At 38.3% G+C, this 21,439-nt stretch overlaps 1 protein-coding gene across 10 annotated transcripts in view; it reads right to left on the reverse strand.

Annotated features, from left to right (window-relative positions):
• The window catches only part of ERC2 (ELKS/RAB6-interacting/CAST family member 2), a 976,550-nt gene that overhangs the window by 467,867 nt on the left and 487,244 nt on the right, over window positions 1–21,439 (reverse strand). For all 10 annotated transcript variants that reach the window (XR_010111441.1, XR_010111442.1, XR_008625007.2 and 7 more), the window contains one exon: window positions 16,709–16,902. Coding sequence is in view for 3 of the 10 variants with exons in the window: in XM_055110956.2 (XP_054966931.1) it covers window positions 16,709–16,902 (194 nt within the window). In the remaining 7 variants the exon portion in view is untranslated. The remainder of the gene's footprint in view (window positions 1–16,708; window positions 16,903–21,439) is intronic.

Below are 21,439 nucleotides of genomic sequence, written 5' to 3' on the forward strand. Positions count from 1 at the left end.
TTCCACCATGCCTTTATTTTCTTCCTGCTCTCTTAGTAGCTAGGTTTTTTTGTTTGTTTATTTGTTTCTTCTGTCTTGCTGGCTGTTGTGGAAACATGGCCTTGTTCTTCTGGAAACAAGGAGGATAGAGATACAGGCTGAAGATTTTTGTGCTTTTGTCTTTTAAAAAAATTTCATTAATTATCCCTACATCCCCTAAACCTGTTTCTTCTTATTCATCATTATTGCTTCTAGCTTGGGCTACTGCCTATCTCTCCAGCACAGAGATGGTTCAGGATTAATCCTCCCAGAAGATACTCCTCGTTATGTTCATCCCAGGCTCAAAAAGTTCAAAATCTTTTATCTCAGTACTCAAGGCTTTCCTCTGTCCTGATCAGCCCTTTCTGCCCTTCTTCTCCCTACCGCAGAGTCTAAGCTACAGACAGCCCCGTTTCTTCTGAGCATGCCTTCTATCTTCCTACCTCTCTTGCCATTGCTTAGGCTCCCCATCTAGTTCTACATCTGGTAAAATCTTTTCCATTTTTCTAGTCCAGCACAAATACCACCACATTCATAGAAATTTCCCAACTCCTCTCTCCTTTGAATGTCCATGACATTCATATAGAATTTGTCACCCTGCGCCATGGGTAATGCCTCTTTGCCAAATTTCAGATTTTCATTCCAATCTGCCTACTGGGCAGGGCTACCTAGCGATCCCAAAGCATCTAAAACACAGCCTGGCCAAGATCTCTTTGTTCTTAACTCTGGTCATATTTTCCATACTTGTTCCTACATCCTGCCACAGTTAGCCAGGGATCTCGATTATACAGGTGGGTCTCACCGAAACCAAGGAAATCTGAGAAATTAGCCTTCCCAAGAGGAAAAAGAAGAAAATTATATTCCTTCTGGGTCTCACAGAGAAGAGCACGGAAAACCCATCCTGGGTCCAAGGTGACTCTGGACCCAGGGTTGTTTTATTGTCTCATGAAGCAAGAGTTGGCTCACCTTTCACCCCCTGTTGACTTTGTTCCCCTCTGTCACTGCCTTGATGACTCACATTCCACTCCGAATGCTTTTTTTACAGCTTCAAATTACGCATAATTTCTACCTCCTTATAACTCCATTTCTTTACAACTCACATTATTTCTCCATTCTGTAAATGTTTATTAAGTGTCTACTATTTTTGCAGGCACTGGTTGGATAAGACAGGTCCTTTCTAGATCAAAGTTCTACTCTAGACTGAAAGACAGATATTGAACAAGCAAGTAAGAGTGTGCCCTATTTTCTAGTGGGAAACTACGTGAACTTAGACAAAACTAACTTGGGCCTGTCTAGCTCCAGTGAAGAGCAAATGATGAAAGTGACATTTAAACTTCACTTGGCCTAGGAAAAAAAATAAAGTTATATCCATGCTTCATACCTCACACTAAGATAAATTCCATGTGGTTCAAAGACTTAAATGCAGAAAATCAGAACGTAAAAATACTAAGAGACTGTGTCCCCAGAAAATTCATCCATTGAAATCCTAACCTCCAAAGTGATGGTATGAGGAGGTGGGGCCTTTTGGGAGGTGACTAGCAATGGGATGAGTGCCTTTATAAAAGAAGTCAAAGGGAGCCTATTTGCCCCTTCCACCTTGTTCTCACACAGAGAGAAGGTTCTATCCATGAGTCAGAAAGCAGGCGCTCACCAGACACTGAATCTGTTGGTACCTTTGATCTTGGACTTTCCACTCTCCAGAACTGTGAGAAATACATCTCCATTGTTCAGAAGCTCCCCAGTTTATATTTTGTTATAGCAGCCTGAACAGACTAAGACACAAATAATAAAGTTACTAAAAGAAACCACAGGACAATTGTTCTTATAGTCTTGTAGTGTGGAAGGGGCTTCTAAGTATGATACAAAATTCAGAAGACATAAAAGAGATGACTGAATACATTTGACTATGTAAAATAATTTTGTAAAGAAAATCTGCATAACAAAAACCACCATTAGCCAAATAAAAGAAAAGTGACAAATGGGCAGGGGGAGCATTTAAAACTCAGATCAAAGACAAACGTATCATTTTCCTAATATATAAAAAGCTCTTACAAATATATAAGAAAAAGACCAATAAAAGAATATGACAAAGTATAAACACATTTAAACATGTCTATTGTCACTTGTAATAAAATAAAAGCAAATCAAAACTGCACTTAAGTGTCATTTTCCACCTACCATATTAACAAAGATAAAGTTTGAAAAGCGCATTGCACTGGCAGAGTTTATGGAAAAAGAGGCATTCTTACACATTGTTGATGGGTCTGTAAATGGCTTAGCCTCTGTAGAGGACAAGTGGTAAAATCTAGAAAAATTATAAGCATAGTACCCTAGCAATTCCACATTTAGGAATTTATCCTACAGATATATTCACATACACTTGAAATCAAGTCTATTCAAAGTTATTAATTATAGCAGACTGCATGAGAGGAAAAGACTGGAAACAACCTAAAAGTCCTTCAAGAGGAGACAGACTCAATTAAATAGTATGCAGAGGTGAAAAAGAGTAGAAAGCCTTTAGGTATAGATATGGGAAGATCTCCAAAATAGTTTGCTAAGAAAAAAAAGCCAAGGTGTAGAACACTGTGAATTACATTATACCACTTGCACAGATATCATATTATAAATACTACGGATCTGCTTCTGTCTCTCATAATGCTGCTTCTGGGTGTAGTGCTAGTTACATCCCAGTGCCTGGTACAGAGCAGACATACCATCACTATTTGATGAAAGCAAATAAGTTAACGAATAAAGGAGATAAATGTTTAAGGAACACACTTAAATACTTGGCCCATCCTCTAAACGCAATATCAGATCTTTTTATACATGAATACAGAAAGGCAGTAGCTGAATCCTGGATCTCTAGTTCCAGGAAAATTTAAAATAAGTCCTTATATAGGACAAACAAGGATTGTATGAATTAGTTTACATATTTATATATAAAGATTACTTTTCAATAAGCATAAGTTGATTTTTCTATGTTCACTTATTCATATCCCTGGGGTCAGGGGAAGCATGCAGCAGGATTCTGTTTTCAACCTTTTCCTCAAAAATCTCTCAATGGCTTGGGAGAAAATGTCTAAAGTCTTTATTCTGGCAACTCAGGTTTTTACAACTAGAAAAGCAACGGAGGCAGCCGGCTTCTCTCTCGTATCAACTCCCTACTCTCACCTGTTACTCTTGGCATGAAAATCTTTGTCACATCCACAATCACTGCCACTTACTGAGCATCTCCTATGTGCCTGGACTGTGCTCCACGCTCAGTGTGCACCTCAACCACATGCACATGAGAGGTAAGCTATAATATAATTGTCTCCACTTTACAGATACAGAGATAGGCTTAAAGAAAGGAAGTACTGTGTCCCAAGTGCTATAGCAATGATGATGTTGTTTCTTAGGAGGTAGTCTATTTAATTTTCTACACTGAATGTTCTAACAATAGATAATGTCTTGAATAACTTGGACTGTGAATGAAATATTAATATAAACTAATAATAGGTCTGTGAGAGACAACACAAGTGAAATCCTAGAACAGTGCTTCTTTATCTGCTTAGGAATCCCTAAAAAGCCCCTGCTTTGCGTATTTAGGTGGCAGAAGAGCACCCACACTCAGCAAGGCGATAGGACACCTATCTGCCAATTACCCAGTGAGTGTTTCTCACCAAGGCCCATTCATCGCAGGTTATCAGAAGATTCTTCAGTTATTCATTATTATAACCAACTCATTCTCTCCACGGTAATTATCTGTGAGCAACATATCATGCTGCCCTTGGAACCATCAAACTGACATATGATTAAATAGCAGAGGGCTCTGCAGTTAAATTTAAAACCACTCTCTTACACTTCAACTCACACATCACATCAAGATCTGTTCAGCCACAAGAATATTCCAGTTGACCAACACCAATGGCTGGTGAGAGACTATTTTGCTACTTCATGCTCCCATGTGAGACGGGTGGTGGTTATGTTCTCAAAACTTGAAAAAGGGATTTTTCCCAGGACCTAAAGTAAAAATTTGCCAAGCAATTCTATGTATGAAATCCTGCATTCATCCCAGGTTAAAATGTCTCAAGACTTGCTAATATTCATCATTATGTCTTCAAAATTATGGGTGGAATCTCACTAGAAATAGTACATTCCATCAAAACACTGTGAGAATCACATGCTTTACACCTTTCACTGAAAAAAGTTACTTAAAAGCATAAATTATTGTACATACAGCTCCGTATATGCCAGTAAGAGAGGTACTTATATTAACATGGCTACCAATCTACAAAAATGCTGGATGAGAACGTCAATCTGCAAGCTGGAGTTAAAACATGAGTCTCACTGTTCTTGGACTGGAAAAGGAGCCACACCAGGAGTTTGAGATCAGTCTGAGCAACATAGTGAGACCCCACCTCTGCAAAAAAAAAAAAAAAATTCAATTAGCTGTGCATGGTGGTAGGCCTGTAGTTCTAGCTACTTGAGAGGCTGAGGAGGGAGCATCACTGGGCCCAGTAGTTCAAGGGTGCAGCAAGCTGCAATCACACCACTGTACTCCAGTCTGGGAAACAGAGCGAGACCCTATCTCTTCTTCTTTTTTTTTCTTTCTTTTTTTTTTTTTTAAGGAACCATAGAGGCTCTTCAAGGGAAAATTTATTCCCATCCCCAAACCCAGTCTACAATTTCTAAAACTAAAGTTCTTATGCAAAAATAATTCTATAGAACCCACTATGTTTGCACGAAGTGTAAATTAGAAAAAAAAAAAAAAGCTTTTTGTCTATCCCCAATAAAATAGTTGTACCCAAAGTAAAATCAGCCGATTTCTGGGTTCTGTTTTATTTTTCACATCTATTTAGCTTAATATTACTCTGAATCTAGAGTAAAATGAGAGAGCAGCAAATATTAAAATCATCAAAATCCTCCACAAAAAAAATGTCGAAAGCATTTGTTATACATAACAACAATGTATTTTCCTCAGACAAACATACACAGTGCCCACTCATTTTTAAATAGGTTCCCCCAAAATGTAGACTTCACAAAAATATGACACTACACAGTGTGGAAATTCCAAGCACCTTCACCCAATATGGAAGAAAGTCCAGTCACAGGATGGTTGGGTTTCTCTACAACCTGAGCTAGTATTGTGCATAATGAAGTGATAGAATTCACATTTCATAAGAAAAGCCATATAAAGGAAATAAGATATTATTTTTCTAGAAAGTGATTTATAATAATACTAAGAAACTATTTTTTTAAATTCCTTCCCCTTCTCAGCATTTACAGAAAAAGCTAACACATCTTGAGAGATTTACTATTTGCTGATATTCATCCATATGGTAGTACCAACCAAAAGCCAAGAGGATGAGAGAAACAGGGAAAAGAAAAGGTTTTAGAAAAAAAAAAAAAGTACAGATGAATGATTAACTCTTACCAACTTGGTATCTCTTATTCTGGGTCATGACTTATAAGGCCTACCTGGGGCCATCCTTCAATTTTGCTGTTGTTGTTTCTCCAAGGAATCTCAGACACACACTGAACTATAAAACGTTTCAACTACAGTGCCAATTGTGTTCCTTCAGTCTTCACCATTCTAGAGGGTATAGACAGAGTGCCAGAACAGCAACTCAAGCAAAAGCTAAAGAGAAAAACAACATGCAGCATAAAGCCCTAGTTCTATAAATCGGAGCTGGCTCAGCAAAACATTAGTCATGGCAAGTCCCACCAAGGCTAGGATCGGAAAGGTGTAAGCACCAATCCCTGGCTACGCCTCAAGGGTTCAAAACCATTTCTAAATATAGAACCCACTTTATGTCTGCAGGAGTTATAAATCAGGGAAAACAACTTTTTTCCATCCCCAATAAAATATTTGCACCCAAAGCAAAATCAGCCGATTTCTGGCTTTCTACCAGTTTTGCTTGGGCATAAAATTTTCTGACACTTCACCAGAAATGTCAGCATTAGAATAAGGCAGCTTTAAAGAAGGATATAATTTTCTGACCTGTGGATAACCCCTTCAACCCCAACAGGAAAAAGAGGGAAAAGCACACCTGAAACCTGGTTTTTCCAATTATTAGTATAAATGATACAAATTATTTTTCTTAGTGGCCAAATTCTTCCTTACAGGAAGTATTGGTCTTTGAATTTGGTGAGGGGAGGGATCATGTCAGTTTTACTGCTATATCCCCAACACCCAGCCAGCACAGACTCTCATTTGCAGAAGGATTTCAATGAATAGTCAAGGAAGAAGAGGACGGAGGAGGGGGAGGAGAGGGAGAGAGAGGAAAAGAAGGAAGTAGGGATTGAAAGTGAGAGAAGTTCAGATGAAGATCTTTTCCCCTCTCCTTTTATTTCTGTCTTCATTTTTCTTGAACTTACAAGCATCCGACTTGATAGAAAACCAATGACATCTTTTCTCAGGGCCTCATGTCTGAAGCCAGACATGACATCCAGTGTAGACAACTCAGCTTCCAGAAAGAGCCCCAGCAACTCTCCATGGGGACAAAGAAAAGAAAGAGTGGGGTGTGACAAACCCAATGGGAGCTCCTTTATTCAACATCATTAAAGAGCATGACTGCCGCCTCCCGTGTGTGGCACAACACACTGTACAGAGCCCACACAGTCAGTGGGCTCAGGGAAGGCTTTGGTGGAAGAGGCAACTCCTGCCCTGGCTTTGGAGGGGCAGGATCTGTACAGGAAGAACCAGAGGCATTCAATCTCAGCATAAAAGGAGAGGCTGGCTGGAGAGGGGAGATAAATCTCAGAATGAAAGGAGAAGCTGGCTGCACAGCTGGCAGGACAGTTTTTCCCCAAAGTGCTTCATGGAATATATTCAATGAACACCATATTCAGAAAACCGAGGATTGAACAGAACTGCACAGGTTTCCTTACTGCAGACCTTCTCAGTGCTTTTACTATGCAACTGGAGCAGAAGTGGCAAAAGATCCCATCTGTAAATCAAAATGGATTGATTTAGGGGGTAAAAAAACCAATGCCTTTTCTTACTAACTGTATAAATTTAGCAAAATATTCAACTTTGATGAACACGTTTCCTCTTACCTAATATGGAAAAAAAATAATAGTCCCAACCTCAGTTGTTATGAGAAGTGAACATTAAAAAGAACACTAAAAAAAAAAGTGATTAATTCAGTGCTGGCACTTAATTAACACCAAATGTATTACTGTTGCTGCTTCTGCTCCTGTTGTTTCTATTATTATTATTGTTATCAACCTATGTCATGAATATAAAAAAGAAAAATGTAACACCGCATTTCTTAAATGGTTTGGTCAGTTTTTCGTCAGGTATTTTTTGGAAATGCTGGGCCAGCACACAGTGCCTAGCCTATTACACAGTAGGCACTCACTATGTATTTGTGGAGGGAATGGGGCAAAATACTGACCCTAGCAAAGAAAAAATTGCAGGACACTAAAGGGATGCTCTGGGAAAGGTGTTTTTCATTATTTATTTGGGCAACAGACCTCTGAGGTCTGGGAGGAGTGACTTCATCTTTTGCTAGAAGAATGAGGGATTGAAAACACAGTGTTCAGCTTTGGGGAAACATCACAAAGAGTTTATTTTGGTACAAGTGTTTGAAGTGACTCTATAATAACGAGCTCACGCCTGCTGCCAGGCGCCAGCCATCAGCTTGAGCCTGCTTGCAGGGCAGTGCACGCGGTCCATCGCCGACAGCCCCTTCATCAAACAGGTGATGCCCATGTGCAGGCAGGATCCCAGAAGACTTGCTCCAAAGATGGCTCCCTCTTCTCCAAGAGGGGACACTGAGGCCCAAACAAGGAATCAGCTGACCTGGGATCCAAAGTGGGCTGAAGACTGAGAGGGCCTGGGAGAAGTCTATGTCTTCTGGTTTTACTTGGTTGATTCTCTGGCAGGACTTTGAACTGAATCCCAAAGGATACTTTTTATTTTTTTAGTCAATTGCTGCATACATTTTTGGAGATAACCTCATCTGTCATAAGTCACACGCTAATCTCACAAATAGTTACTAGAAATATAAAAGTTTCACGTAAACCCTCCCCCGAGTACAATACAGAGATCCTGACAAACCTCTCCAGCTTCCCACCTGTTTGTGTATGAAGACATTCTTGACAGACGTGGAGTTTACTGGAGTGGAGACCTGAACAGATTTGGAATATGATGCTTGTATTTTACCAAACCCAGTACTTAATATCTGTCCACCTGAATTTAAGCATGAGAGTCTACATAGAGTTTGAAGAGGAAATGAAGTCATCTGAAAAAGTAGTTGGAGGGAGAACTTCCCATGGAGTCCACAGCACACAGAAAAGTCTCAAGAGTTACTGCAGTTTCCAAACTTCAGATTAGGAGGTGGGGATGTGCAGGACAAACCATAAACTATGGTAAGAAAGACTAGATACAATTTTTCTAAAATACATGATATGTGTATACACATACACACATATATATACATATATGCACACACATACATATGTATCTCAACTGTATGCCATATAAAGAAAGTACATAGTCAGAGATCCTGCATTCAGTTCAATTATTACATTTTATCTTATTTTAACTGGTAAACCTGGAAGTCATTGGGAATAAAGCACAGTTAATTCTGGAAACTTGTCAAAGTTGAACAAAGCTTCTAGGACTCTAAAGACTTTTTGTTTCCAAGAGGGCAGAGCTGCCCAATTCTTCCTACACTAAAAATATAACCAGAGATGATTATTCACAATGATTGCACATTTTCATCACGTTCATTTGAGGCAACAGGTTAAATGATATTGGAATGATATGAACCTTGATGTAACTCCTATAGTTCATCCAACTAGATTTGGCATGTGCATTTTGCCACATCCTATCAACACACCCTGCCCCTTGTCCAGAGAACCACTGGACATCCATCACCCCTTCCAGCCCTGTCTTCTGAGAGTCAGAGTTCATGTTCATTCACCATGAAATAGGAAAAAAAAAAAAAAAAAAACTACCACACAATAAGTTCCTAGAGGATAAAAAACCACAGTAGTGTATAGGTAAAAAACTAAAGGCCCTGACAGGAAGCTTGAGGTGTGGGAGCAAAAGGGATCCCTGGATCTCAAGTGCTTCAATATTAAGAGGTACAGGTTAGGGCAGCAAAGGGAAGGCAAAAGGAGGGGGATACAGGCAGGCAAGGAGAAAAGCTTGAAGCTTCATTAAATGAGTGAATCAAAAACTTGGAGAAAAGGTTTGGATGCATGTTTCTAAGCCTTCCCCATCCCACCCTTCCTTACTGCCCATTATGATGTCTGTGTTTCTGCACACAGATGCACCAGATTTATTCTGCTCCAGAAAGTAAATTAAGAGTCATTAAATTTGAGAATAAGAGCAGTTCTCTGGGGGCCATGCTTTTAATCTCTGATCAGATCTCTTGGAACTTTTGAGAATGAGGCTTTCCTGCACCGCGATGAAGTTCAGGCAGTTCTTGGGGGATACCCAGTGTGGTATGTGAGAGTGGCAGAGAAGTATTCAAGGACTATGAGCCACCAGGATTGGAAGCCAGCAGTGGGACAAAATCAGTAGATGAGCAGGTTTGTGTATAAAGACATGCCTTGTTTTGAAATAACTTGGTACTGTAGTCGATGGATTGGCCTGGTGGTTTGGGTGATGGGGCAGAATAAAGGGTTGCAGACCCTGTGTACAGAGAAGAAAATAATTATCGCTTGCCTCTCAATAGAGCAACTATACTGACTGCCACATTGATGTGATGCTTTCTTTTTTTGAAGTTTAGATAGCCTCAAATCCTAGAATGAGCATCCTTTAGTAAACTCATTGATTGAATGATAAAGAAATCACTACATATTACTATGTTCTATTGGAAAGAGAAGTTGTCCTTGACTTAAGGAAGAAGAAATTATGGGCTTGGGCCTCCTACATTGGAGGAATCAAGCCTGGGATGTGTTTTCAGACAAAACGCCCATTTCATTTCTTAATATTGGGGTACACACAGTCAACAATGAATCAGGTCTTACACTTGGTTCCATATGCTATGCCCTAGGTAATTAAAGTATGCCTTATGGACAATAAAATTGAAGTTAGAAAGTTAAAACCAAAAAAATGTCAGGAAATAACATGTGTGTACAATATGTTACTAACACATTGATAATTTTCAAAAGTGACTTTTTAAAAAGTATTATACATCTTTCAGAACACAGTGATTTATTAAATGAAAAGTCTGAACAGTTTGCACTGTTAAATTTAGCTTTTAAGTTGCTGTGTCATGGGCAGATATTTTGTTCTCCTAGGTTAAATTCAGCATCCTGCATTATGTTTTTATCCATGGCTCCACGTTGTATCATCCTGCAGTCAATTTTCTGAACTGCTCAGGAGAAATGCACTGGGGAGTTATCATGAAAATTTCTCTCATGGATTTTATAATCCAGAAATAGAATTAAATAATCCAACACTGACTTATTTCCATCTTTTTCCTTGCCTTTTCCCACCTATACATCCTTTTCATAAAATAAACCTTCCCAAGGCATGGAATGAAATGAGCGGGGGGAAATGCAGTGGCCAGAGGAAAACCATTTCAGAAATGTGTTTGTTAAACAAGTGCAAGCCATAAATTGAGCTTAGGAGGGAAAGGCAGTTAGAAGAAAAACTGAAATTACTGACCTGAGAGTCAAGCTGATTGGAGCAAGGGTGAAAGCAGCAATTTGGAGGATAAGCAGAAAGGAAAAGGGATAGCAAAAGAGAATAAAAGGAAGGAAATGCATTAGTTTTAAACATATAGCCAACAGATGTTATATCAGCAGGTTTATAACTAAACGAAGCAAACTTTTATCTTATATTACCCCCAAAAGCCCTGGGCACACACTGTAAGCTGTTGTATTAAATATCATACCAAAGAAACTGGTATCTGCTCTGATATGTATAATTACAAAAAGCACTGATGTGAACCAGAGGTGTGCTCCCACAGTACAATGACAGCATCAGCCCTTCTCTGGAGGAATATTTATAGAGAAAGTTCCTATCTGTGTGCATATAAAATTTTATTATTTAATAAACTGAAATGGAAACTACTAAGGTATTAGACCTGGGTAAGTGCTCATGTCAGAAAGATTTTTATTTGAACCAGTAAGTTGGATGGTTATATCCTATGAGATATTTTTCCTTCATCCCTGAAAACCAAAAGGAGCTGAGCAATTTCGCTTTCAGTTCAAAGATTTCCATTTTAGATGCTTACAGAGCACTGCACATAGCAATGATCAAAGATCCCCTGAGGAGGGCTTTTGGTGGTGTGCCACCCACCTATCAGCTTCCGCAGCAAGGACAGAGTAACTTTCCAAGCTGAGAGTGATTTTTTTCAGTCAGAAATATGAAGTTCCGACTTCATTACTGAAAATATCAAGTTATAATACTTTTTAATTTGTTTGTATAAAAATATCTAGCATGTCCGTCTCATTGGTTAAAACAATAATCTCTATTGTCAAGCAAAAAAAATAAAAACAAACAAACAAACAAAAAACCATATTCATCTTCCAGGCTACTATAGGAGCACATAGTGGACATTCATTTTGTTAACCTGTAAAATGCCCTTTGCAAAAACAAAGTGGATAAACAAATACTTTTCCAGCTTTCTGCTCAATGGGGCCCCACCATTCCATACTATAAAAAAGTAGTTTTAGGTATTTCACATGGGAAGGAAAAACAAAACAAAATAAAATAAATCCTCAGGATAAAGCTTAAGCTAGAACATTTCAAATGAAAACAGTGTTGACTACAATGATACAACTGAAAGAGAAAATTTAAGATTAACCACACGGGGAAAGTGTTGATTTGATAATCCCTTGTATCTGAAATCCCCCTGCAGAGTGTTTTGTGATCATAAATGCGCAACTGATCGAAAATGAGAGTTATGTCAGGACACGATCACTGTGGGGACTTTGGCAACACTGGCCCAAGCTGCCATTTCAAATCCTTCTGGATCAAAGGTAATTAAATCAACATCTGTGGTCAAGCCTTAGGAAATCCTAAACTGAAATAGCAAGCACACATTTCAGATGTAGTTGCCTCTTTCAAGGGCTCCCAGTTTTCATCAAATTCTCAAAGGTGTCTGTGATGTCCATGGCCTTCCCCAAAAAGTTGCTAGGAATGGCGTATAGCCATCTGCCACTTGTTTTCAAGAAATTCTTTCAAATACATTAACAAATGTAAGTGAAAATTACTCGGCAAGAAACATTTATATCAAAACAAATAAAACTGGCATCAAGTTTTTTCCATGTACCATGAAACTTCTAAAAGATATTATCATAATTTAAAAATAATAATAACGCTCAAGTTTACATTTTGAATGGAGCTCTGAAAGGCATCAAGGAAATTATGTTAGTACATTATTGAGCAAATCAGAAGAAAAAATAACATTATCTTCCTCAAACTTAGATAAGGCTCTTTTAGGCATCTAAAATGATTTCTAAGTGTCCAAATGTCTGGTGATATTATTTCTCCAACCAGATAATTAAGTGGAAGGCTGTTTTCCATTCTGATGTTATGTCTTATGAGTGGAACCCCCAGGGATCCAGCCTCCTCTCCGCATTGGGGAGGTATGTGATTGAGGGCTCAATTTGGGCATTCTCCATCCTCTAGACAAATACCAACAAAATCCCTAACATATTTAAGATAATTACATGAAAGGTCACCCAAACTGATTCCTTCCCATGGGCGGGATGTGAGAAATATAGTGGCAGCAGGTCTTACTTGACAGATTCTATTAACCACGCTCTTTCCCCTAAGTCACCAAAGGATTAATTCTGAAACTCTAAATAAAACTCAGAGACCTTGATGGGCACTGACACAGAAGCACTGCATATTTCACTGCCTCTAAGGTTTAATTAGCCACTAGGTTCTGTAATATATGTGACATCTGACATTGGAGATGGAATAAAGACTTCAGCTGAATTTGGACCAACTCTCAGAGACTTGCTCAAGGCCCACCACCCACCTAGTAGCAAACTCCCCTGAGCTGCCTGCAGTCCAAGGCAGAAGCTCCCCACTGGGCCGTGCAAGAGTTTACAGGCATAACTGCACGTGGGACCACACTAGAGCAACATGCACTTTAAAAAGCAAAATCTTTAATGGCTGATGAGAAACACCACGCACATGGAATTTAAGAGGTAAATGCATTGTGTAAATGCCAGCCATGTGCTATCCGGAATGGGAGGATTAACAGAATAGAAAGTAAACACATACTGCCTTCTGAGAGAGGAGGGGGCCAGTGTCAAGGTCGTCTGAGTTATTCCTAACCCTGTACCTTTTGTTGCATACAATTGAAGTTCTGGAATATTTTAGAACATTTCCTCCTTTTAAAAGAGGTCCTTTCACTCTGGTAGGTCACATTACAAGCCAGAGACCACAAATCTATTTCAAGTTCAATTTTTGGTTTTCAAAATTACAAATTTAATTGCAAACATTTCTCCATGGCTCCAAAATGGAGATACATGTCACATTGCTAAGAACTCTTTAGTTGTCAATATTGTGAGGTATGAATTTTGTAGTTTTATCCAGCAAATGACAATATTGCCCAATTTGAAAAAGGTTGCTTGACAACTGGAAGAAGATGTTTTGGTCAGAATACACATGTAGCACAGCAGATAATGCTTCAGAAAGGCAGGCCAAGGCTGAGCCCTTTTTTTCCCAAGAAACTTCCCCTCTGAATCTCCACCCCCACCTCCTTAGGGGCCTGGGCTGGGGCTGAAGCTCAGACATTTCCCAGACAATGCTCTGCTGCTGGACGCAAGACACGGGCAGGCAGAGTACTGGGACAGACTCAGGTCCCACCACACGTTTTATGAATTACAGTGCCTGGGAGGCATCAGCTTTAAGGGGAGGCAAAGGCAGAGATAAAGAAAATGTGCAGAAAGTACATAAAGATAAATGCCTGTAAAATCACTGCTGCTTTAATGCATTCCATATTGAAGAAATAAAAATCTGAATATTCTTGATGATTTAAAGGCAATAGTGTCCAGCTAAGATCTGTTTGTCCAATTAGACCATTAAGCTGTTTATATGTAAATGTTTATAGTAGCTTGTCCTGATTTTCAATTACAGTTCTGGGGGGCTGGTTTAGCATAGAAAAAATGCCATCTAAACGTGAAGCACATCACTTTCTCTCCTGTATGCTAATAAAGAGGTAGATCTCTTGCAGCCCAGCAGCAATGCCTGCTCAGGAAGGCTGTATGCTGGCTGCTTGACTGTTTAGTGCTGCTGTACTAGCTTCTTTCTTCTGGCCCATTAGTGGAAGGGATTGTTCTCAATGGCTCATCTGTCAGCCCTGAGTTCGAATCCTGATTAGATTCTTATGAGCTCTGCAACCTGGAGGAAGTTACTTAATCTGTATAAATCATAGTTTCTCATCTGTAAAATGAGAATAATGACAGTTTCTGTATTGTGGGTAAGACTAAAAGGTACACAGTATTGCACATCAAGTGCTTCCCAGAGTACCTGGCACACAGTGAGCATAGAATATACATAAAATATACACACCCTAGTATTACAAATAAAACTACTATAATTTTTAATATTATTATCTAGGGCATCCTCCACATAGCTCACCGCTTCTCAGAGCAGTGGACTAGGAATCAGGAAACCCATATTACAGTTTCACATCTTTCTGACTACAGGCCCAATCTCAGGAAGGTCATTTAACTTTTCAAGATCTCAGTTTCCTAATCAATGAAAGAGACATGATCATAACTTTCCTGTGATCTCATGTCAGTTTTTCTAAGAAAAATTTTGGTTCTAAAATGTAGTTCCAAAATAGATCCATCTAAAATCACAGTGCTCCCCACTTTTTAAGAACCAGCAGACTAGCAGAACATCCTCACATTTTAAAATTAAAACAAAGCCCTTTAAGGATTCTATTTGGGATAGTTACCTCAAAAAAAATGAAATCCTTGACTTTACTGCTAAAATTGGTCACAATGAATAAAAATCAGATTATCATCAAACTAATGCTATTATGAAGAGAAATATTGACTTGGAATTTGAATGTACCAAATATTATACTGGAAAATGTTGAAATTTTATTGGAAATTAACCTATTTGTTTAATACAGAGACAAAGTTGAGATTTTTTTTTTCTTTTCTTAGAGAGAGGAATCTTGACCCCAGGCTGGAGTGCAGTGGCTCATAGTTTACTGCAGCCTTGAACTCCTGGACTCAAGTGATCCTCCTGTCTCAGCCTTCTGAGTAGCTGGGACCACAGGCACACATTACCATACCCGGCTAATTATTGTAGATACAAGGTCTCCCTGTGTTGACCAGGCTGGCCTCAAACCCCTAGGCTCAAGCCATCCTCTCACCTTGGCCTCCCAAAGTGCTGGGATTATAGATACGAGCCACCATATCTGGCCTTGATAATTTATTTGTTTTAGCATTTGTTCATAATGATATATACATGTTCCACTTTACCTGGGGACCAATTGCTTGCAAAGCATCATTTGAATAGGTTGTTAGAGATTCACTCACTTCTAACAAGATTCAAGGCCATGAAAGGCTAAGGACAGATGATTGCTTGAGTCCAAGAATTGGAGACCAGCCTGGGTAACACAGTGAGACCTGATCTCTAGGAAAGATTTTTAAAAATTAGCCAGGTGTAGTGGTGTGCACCTGTAGTCCCAGCTACTCAGGGGGCTGAGGCAGAAGGATCACTTGAGCCTAGAACTTTGAGGCTGCAGTGAGTTGTGACCATGCCACTGCACTCCAGCCTGCACAGCTGGCAAAAAGCAGAGGCAAAATTTGAACTCAGGTCTTTCTGTCACTGAAGCCCATGATCTTTCCACAAGATGATAGAGAGCTACTCTGTGTATGTCTTGAAGTCCTTTAGGGCCTCACAAGTGTCTCAATCAAAGCTGGCTAACATTCACAGGTTTATTCAAAATTTGGTGATCTCTTCCATATGGATTGAATCTGGGAAAGACAAATTCTGCCTTACTGCTGAACCAATAAGAAATCTGCAGAGGTTATGGAGTTATGTAGGATTTTTCAGAAAGTTTTTTCCTTACGTGAAGTACAGGAAAAAACATTGATAGCAAGCTTATTTTTAGCATCCACACTATACATAAATACAATACAGATATGATTTATCTGAAAATCTAAATACTCTGATGCAACACTCCCTGTTTTTACACAGAATTTGCTACCATGCAGGACCTATTCAAGTATATGTATTTAAAAGGTCCTCTTAAGAGATAAACCTCCAGGATGAATTTGTCATGATGTGCCAAGAGACATCCAAAGGATATGAGCTCCTTCCTTCTTCCCCTATCTTGAATGAAGAATTCCCAACTATATTCTTCGGTTTTTGTTGTTGTTGGTGGTGGTGGTGTTGTTTGATCAAGACAAAACTAAACCACAAATATTTACCTGTGATGGAAAAGAACTGAGGTTTTGGGTAGTCAAAGCCCCAATTTCTTACACACTTCACTAGAAAAATGCTAGATCATGGACATCACTCAAGAAAGTTGACCACTATTTTCTTCAACACTGAAGAAGTGTATAATCCCTCAGAAGATAAGCCAATTGCATTCTTAGTATTCCACAGAAACGTCATCTTTCACAGGCCATATTCCTCATTTATGACTTGTTTCTAACTTGTAATATGAACGTACAGTCCAAATCCACCACAACCAGAGATGGGCAACCACGCAGTCCATGTTCTCTCGCTGCCAACAATTTATATAACTGTAAAATTTACCTCTCCAGTTCTGCAATCTTCTTGTCCTTGTCATTCTTCTCATTCTCCACCTCCTTGAGGATCTCCAGCAACCGGTCCACTTCCGCTTGGGCCTTGCCACATTCGTCGCGGTAGTAAGACGCCTCTTTATCGAGCTGTTTTATTCGGTCTGCAAACTCAGGGTTCATCCTGGAGTCATCTTCAATATTATGTGCCTTCAACATTACATTTTTAAAGAATGCAGTTAAGACAACAATTTAGAACAATAGATAGTGCTGTCACCAATGGTCCAGAAATTAACTTTGGAGAGAAAATCACCACCAAGATTTATGGGTATATTGTCAGTGAAAAGGCAAAATAGAAAAATCACACATTTCAGCTACCTTAGAAGAATGCTGATTTAAAAATAATATTAGAGTTTCACAGGGGCGTTTCTTCGATTATTGATATTTTGTTCCATTAAATGTTGCTACTTTTAGCTTTTCTTTCCACCAAAAAGTAGGGTTAGATACTGTGATGTCTTTACTCCCGGTCATTTGATAAGCAGACCTAAGACAATTCAACTCCTCACAGTTAAGGAGGTGATTCATACAAAATGCTTCCATTTCCAATACAAAGACACCAAAACAACACAATATTGGATTATTTTCCAAGAACTATCAAGGGCATATGTAAAGCCAGATAACATTTAAGAGACTGATTAACTAATAATTGAACATGTCATTCCACTGAGAAATTTCAGCAGGAAATATAGTTTGAAAGGAGGCTTGGAGGTGAGGAAGGGCTTTCCAGCTGACAGTTATACCCATAAATTCTCATTCTCTTAAATAAATTTAACCTAAACCAGGAGGAGGATGAGCTAATTCATGAACAAGTACACAGACAAGAATCTGCAAACACATGCATGGGTGGGTGGCAGCTTCACACACAAGAAAAGACACAGGCAACAACACAGCAACAACATTGCAGAATAATTTGCAGCCAAAGTATTTGTGGGTTTGTGTGTGAGAGAGTGCGTTACAGCTTTTTTTTTTTCCCAAAATAAACTTTTGGCTGAAATATTCCCAGACAGATAGAAATAACACTGCACTGCAATGTTTTGCCTACCCCTTGTTTCCCATTATTCCTAATTGACTTCTTCAAAGAGCAGGCAGGGAAAAAACAAGTAGTTTATACAACAGTGCACATTCAACATAGAAAGTTCAGATAAGTCATATACGTATGTATCTCCAAAATCCATGGGTGACATAATCAAATGTTAACAATTTTTAAGGACTTAAGTTTTTCTGCTGTCTTGCTACATGGAGCAGATATTTATTGTGTTTTTATATACTTTTTTGAAAATTTCAGGGAAAAAACAAGGCAAGCAAGCTACAGCTACTGTGGGATTGAATGAATCATGCATGGTTAGAAAAATTAATACTAATACTATGGTTAGAAGGTTTGACAGTCTTTGCGATGATTTAATAGAAAAAAAATTCAAAAATTAGTATAAATAAAATAAATTTCATATGACAAAATAATCATTTTAGAAATAATATTTTTGCATGTAACATATTATTTAAGCATGAGGATAAAGGGGAAAAAGTTGCTTTCATGTTCTTAAACCTAAGATTTCCTTATTTAAGAAATAAACTCAATTACACACAAAAAAAACAAGAAAAATATGTCAATTCAACACACTATCAGGTACTGGTTTATTCCCTTTTACCAACATTTTTCAGAAAACATTTATTTTCATTTATTTACTATGCACTCTGTGTTTCATTATAATAGATTATTAAACTTTTTCAGTACAATTAAAATAATCTGAAAGAGAATCCTGAGCTAACATACCTTTAGGAGTATATTTATCTAATAATTTCATTTTAAGCTTCAGTAATGAATAAATTTCCTAATCTCCACTTTAAAAATGTAGAGCAGAAATTCTATTTTAAAAGAAAGTAACTACTCCATATACCTGTTTCTATTTGTGACAATATGAATCATTACTTCTGTTACAGAAAAGCATTTAAAATACACAGCTTTTAAATTGCTAAAGAAAAACTTCGTGTTAACCTCTCTTTCACTTTTATACTGTATTACCATTCTTTTACAGCAGGTAAAAACCTTTTCATGACATTTCTTGAACTATCCAAACAATGCTATTAAGATTTTTAAAAAAGAAATAATGAACTGAGTAATGAGCAGCTGGAAGCCCTCAAAACAAATGAATACGTATATTTTGGTTGTCTGTTTCTTAGGAGAGTTAAAACTCCTTTCCTGATGCTGATTTTTAAAAGTTCACAAATAGCTAGCAGTTAGTCGCTGTGGCTTATTTTGGTTGTTTTTCTTATTATTATTGTCCGTTTTTAATAAGTGGGTACAGGATTACTAGTTGCAAGACCAAGATTCTAAATCCAGTCCTGCATCTTATATTTACATAAGATTAGGCAAATTAATTAGCCTAAAAACCGTGAAAACTACAAAATGACAAACACGGGGGGAGATATTACTCACTTTTGTTTTTATTATAATTATTATTTCATAATATGCATCCCAGAAATACAGCTTGTTATTCAGCTAAGTTAATAGATTTATTTGATTTTCATTGACAAGATACTACATACTCCCTAAAAAAAAAAAAAAGAAAAAAAAAAGCCTCCCTGATAGGTTTACAGAGACAGCGTAGTCTGCTAGAGATAGGTATGTACACATATTCCTTATTTTAGCTCCTTGAAGAAAAGATGATTATTCAGCGCCACTTTTCAACAGTGGGTGAAATCAGATGAATTCATAGTCTTTTCAAACAAGGAAGTAAGTATGGTGAAAGGACTCATGGGATGTTTAGAGGCACAGAAAGCCTAGGAAAAAAAGTGCCTGAATCTAGACTGTACCACTGTTGACATCATTTGATGCTGAAGTTAGGTCATGTCATTAGAATGAAGACCAGAGCCAAGTTTACGACTGGCCTGGTATCTATTATTAACAGATCACACTTCAAGTGCTAATGAGACTTTTAAAATAAATAGACAACCTCGGCCGGGTGCGGTGGCTCACGCCTGTAAACCCAGCACTTTGGGAGGCCAAGGTGGGTGGATCACGAGGTCAAGAGATCGAGACCATCCTGGCCAATATGGTAAAACCCCATCTCTACTAAAAATACAAAAATTAACTGGGCATTGAGGCACACGCCTGTAGTCTCAGCTATTCAGGAGGCTGAGGCAAGAGAATTGCTTGAACCCAGGAGGCGGAGCTTTCAGTGAGCCAAGATCATGCCACTATACTCCAGCCTGGCGACAGAGCGATACTCCATCTCAATCAATCAATCAATCAATCAATAAATAAAATGAATAGACAACCTCAAGAATACCTGTGAGTTAAATCTCTCTATCTCTATATCAACATCTACTGATTTCCAGGCAAAAGAACTTATGTCAAGCCACTTTCAATCTTGGTGCCAGAATTGTTGGGAGAGCTATTAAAATGTCATTTACATGTTTTTAAATCAATAGAAAGCTTTAAGAAAAAGTCATATAAAGATGACAGGGAAACCGCTGCTTCTTGGATCATTACTAGGGTCCATGTAAAGACTCAATGAAAGAGAGTTTCACATGACTGGGGAGGCTGGTGAGTCCCCAGCTAAGCTTAGGTATTGGAGGCAAAAGCCTCTAAAGAATTTACAAAAGATATTGTACATAACCAGCTCTATTCAGCCTGAGTCACAACTTTTCAGAGGATGGGCTGAAATTTTTAACTAGTAACCAGCATGAATGTGTTCTACCATGATCTACAGACATGAGTGATTCTACACTAAATAAAATAGTGGAGGAAATTGAGCTTATTAAAGCCAATGCTTCCTTCAAAATTATGAGTCCTGAGCTTCCTCCAAAAATGGAATGAAATAAGCACTTTATTTGTATTTAGGCAATATTCTCGCCTTTTCAAATAACAACATGAGTTCTTTAATCTGACTAGCAGCTCCTGATAGAGATCAAAAGTAGGTAACAGACTTGGATCTGTTATACTTTAGACACTACAGCGAAAAAAGCAGATTTGAATAAATCATGATCACAGTAAATTCCTGCCATGGCATTCTAATGCATTCAAGACATAAATTGAAAATGCACAGTAATATTTTTCCTTAAGAATATGTTGGTTTGCAATTAGCTCCCCAACAAGGTCTGGGAAGGCTTGCCCTTCCTATACTGCTAAGGAACATCAACTTTGTCCTCCTATTTTCATTAGTCAGGAATTTACCTCTTAAAAACACAAATTGGTGTGAGTTTTCTTTTGATGGTTTCAGATCTTATTTACCATGAATATAGCAAGCTCATCATCACTTTCAAGGACATCCAGCGTCATTAAAACTAAAGGAATATCAATAAGCATTCTTTCATTAATATAGAGATTTAATTCCACTGATTAAATAGGTCAGTTTAAAGGCAAATCCAGGTATCCGATTCTGCTCAAAAATATTTCTTAAAACATTTAGAGCAACTCTCAAGCATCTTATAGAAACACAAAAAATGGGAAAAGGACATTTCAGAAATGTCTGCATTGCATACTACATCAGTAAGTTTTGAGGGACTCCCAATTATATTTCTTGTATTTCCATATGTAAGGAAATGTCCCCACAAACCGGAATAACCAAAACAAACTCTAGAGTCTCACTGATGTGGGCAGGCCTCTGGGTTTTGATGTGAACTGACTTTGAAAGCCTAGATCAGGCATTAAGAGGACTCTGACCATGGCTTGGGATGAGCAGTATAT

The sequence above is a fragment of the Pan paniscus genome, chromosome 2, assembly GCF_029289425.2.
Source record: "Pan paniscus chromosome 2, NHGRI_mPanPan1-v2.0_pri, whole genome shotgun sequence".
Taxonomy (NCBI): domain Eukaryota; kingdom Metazoa; phylum Chordata; class Mammalia; order Primates; family Hominidae; genus Pan; species Pan paniscus.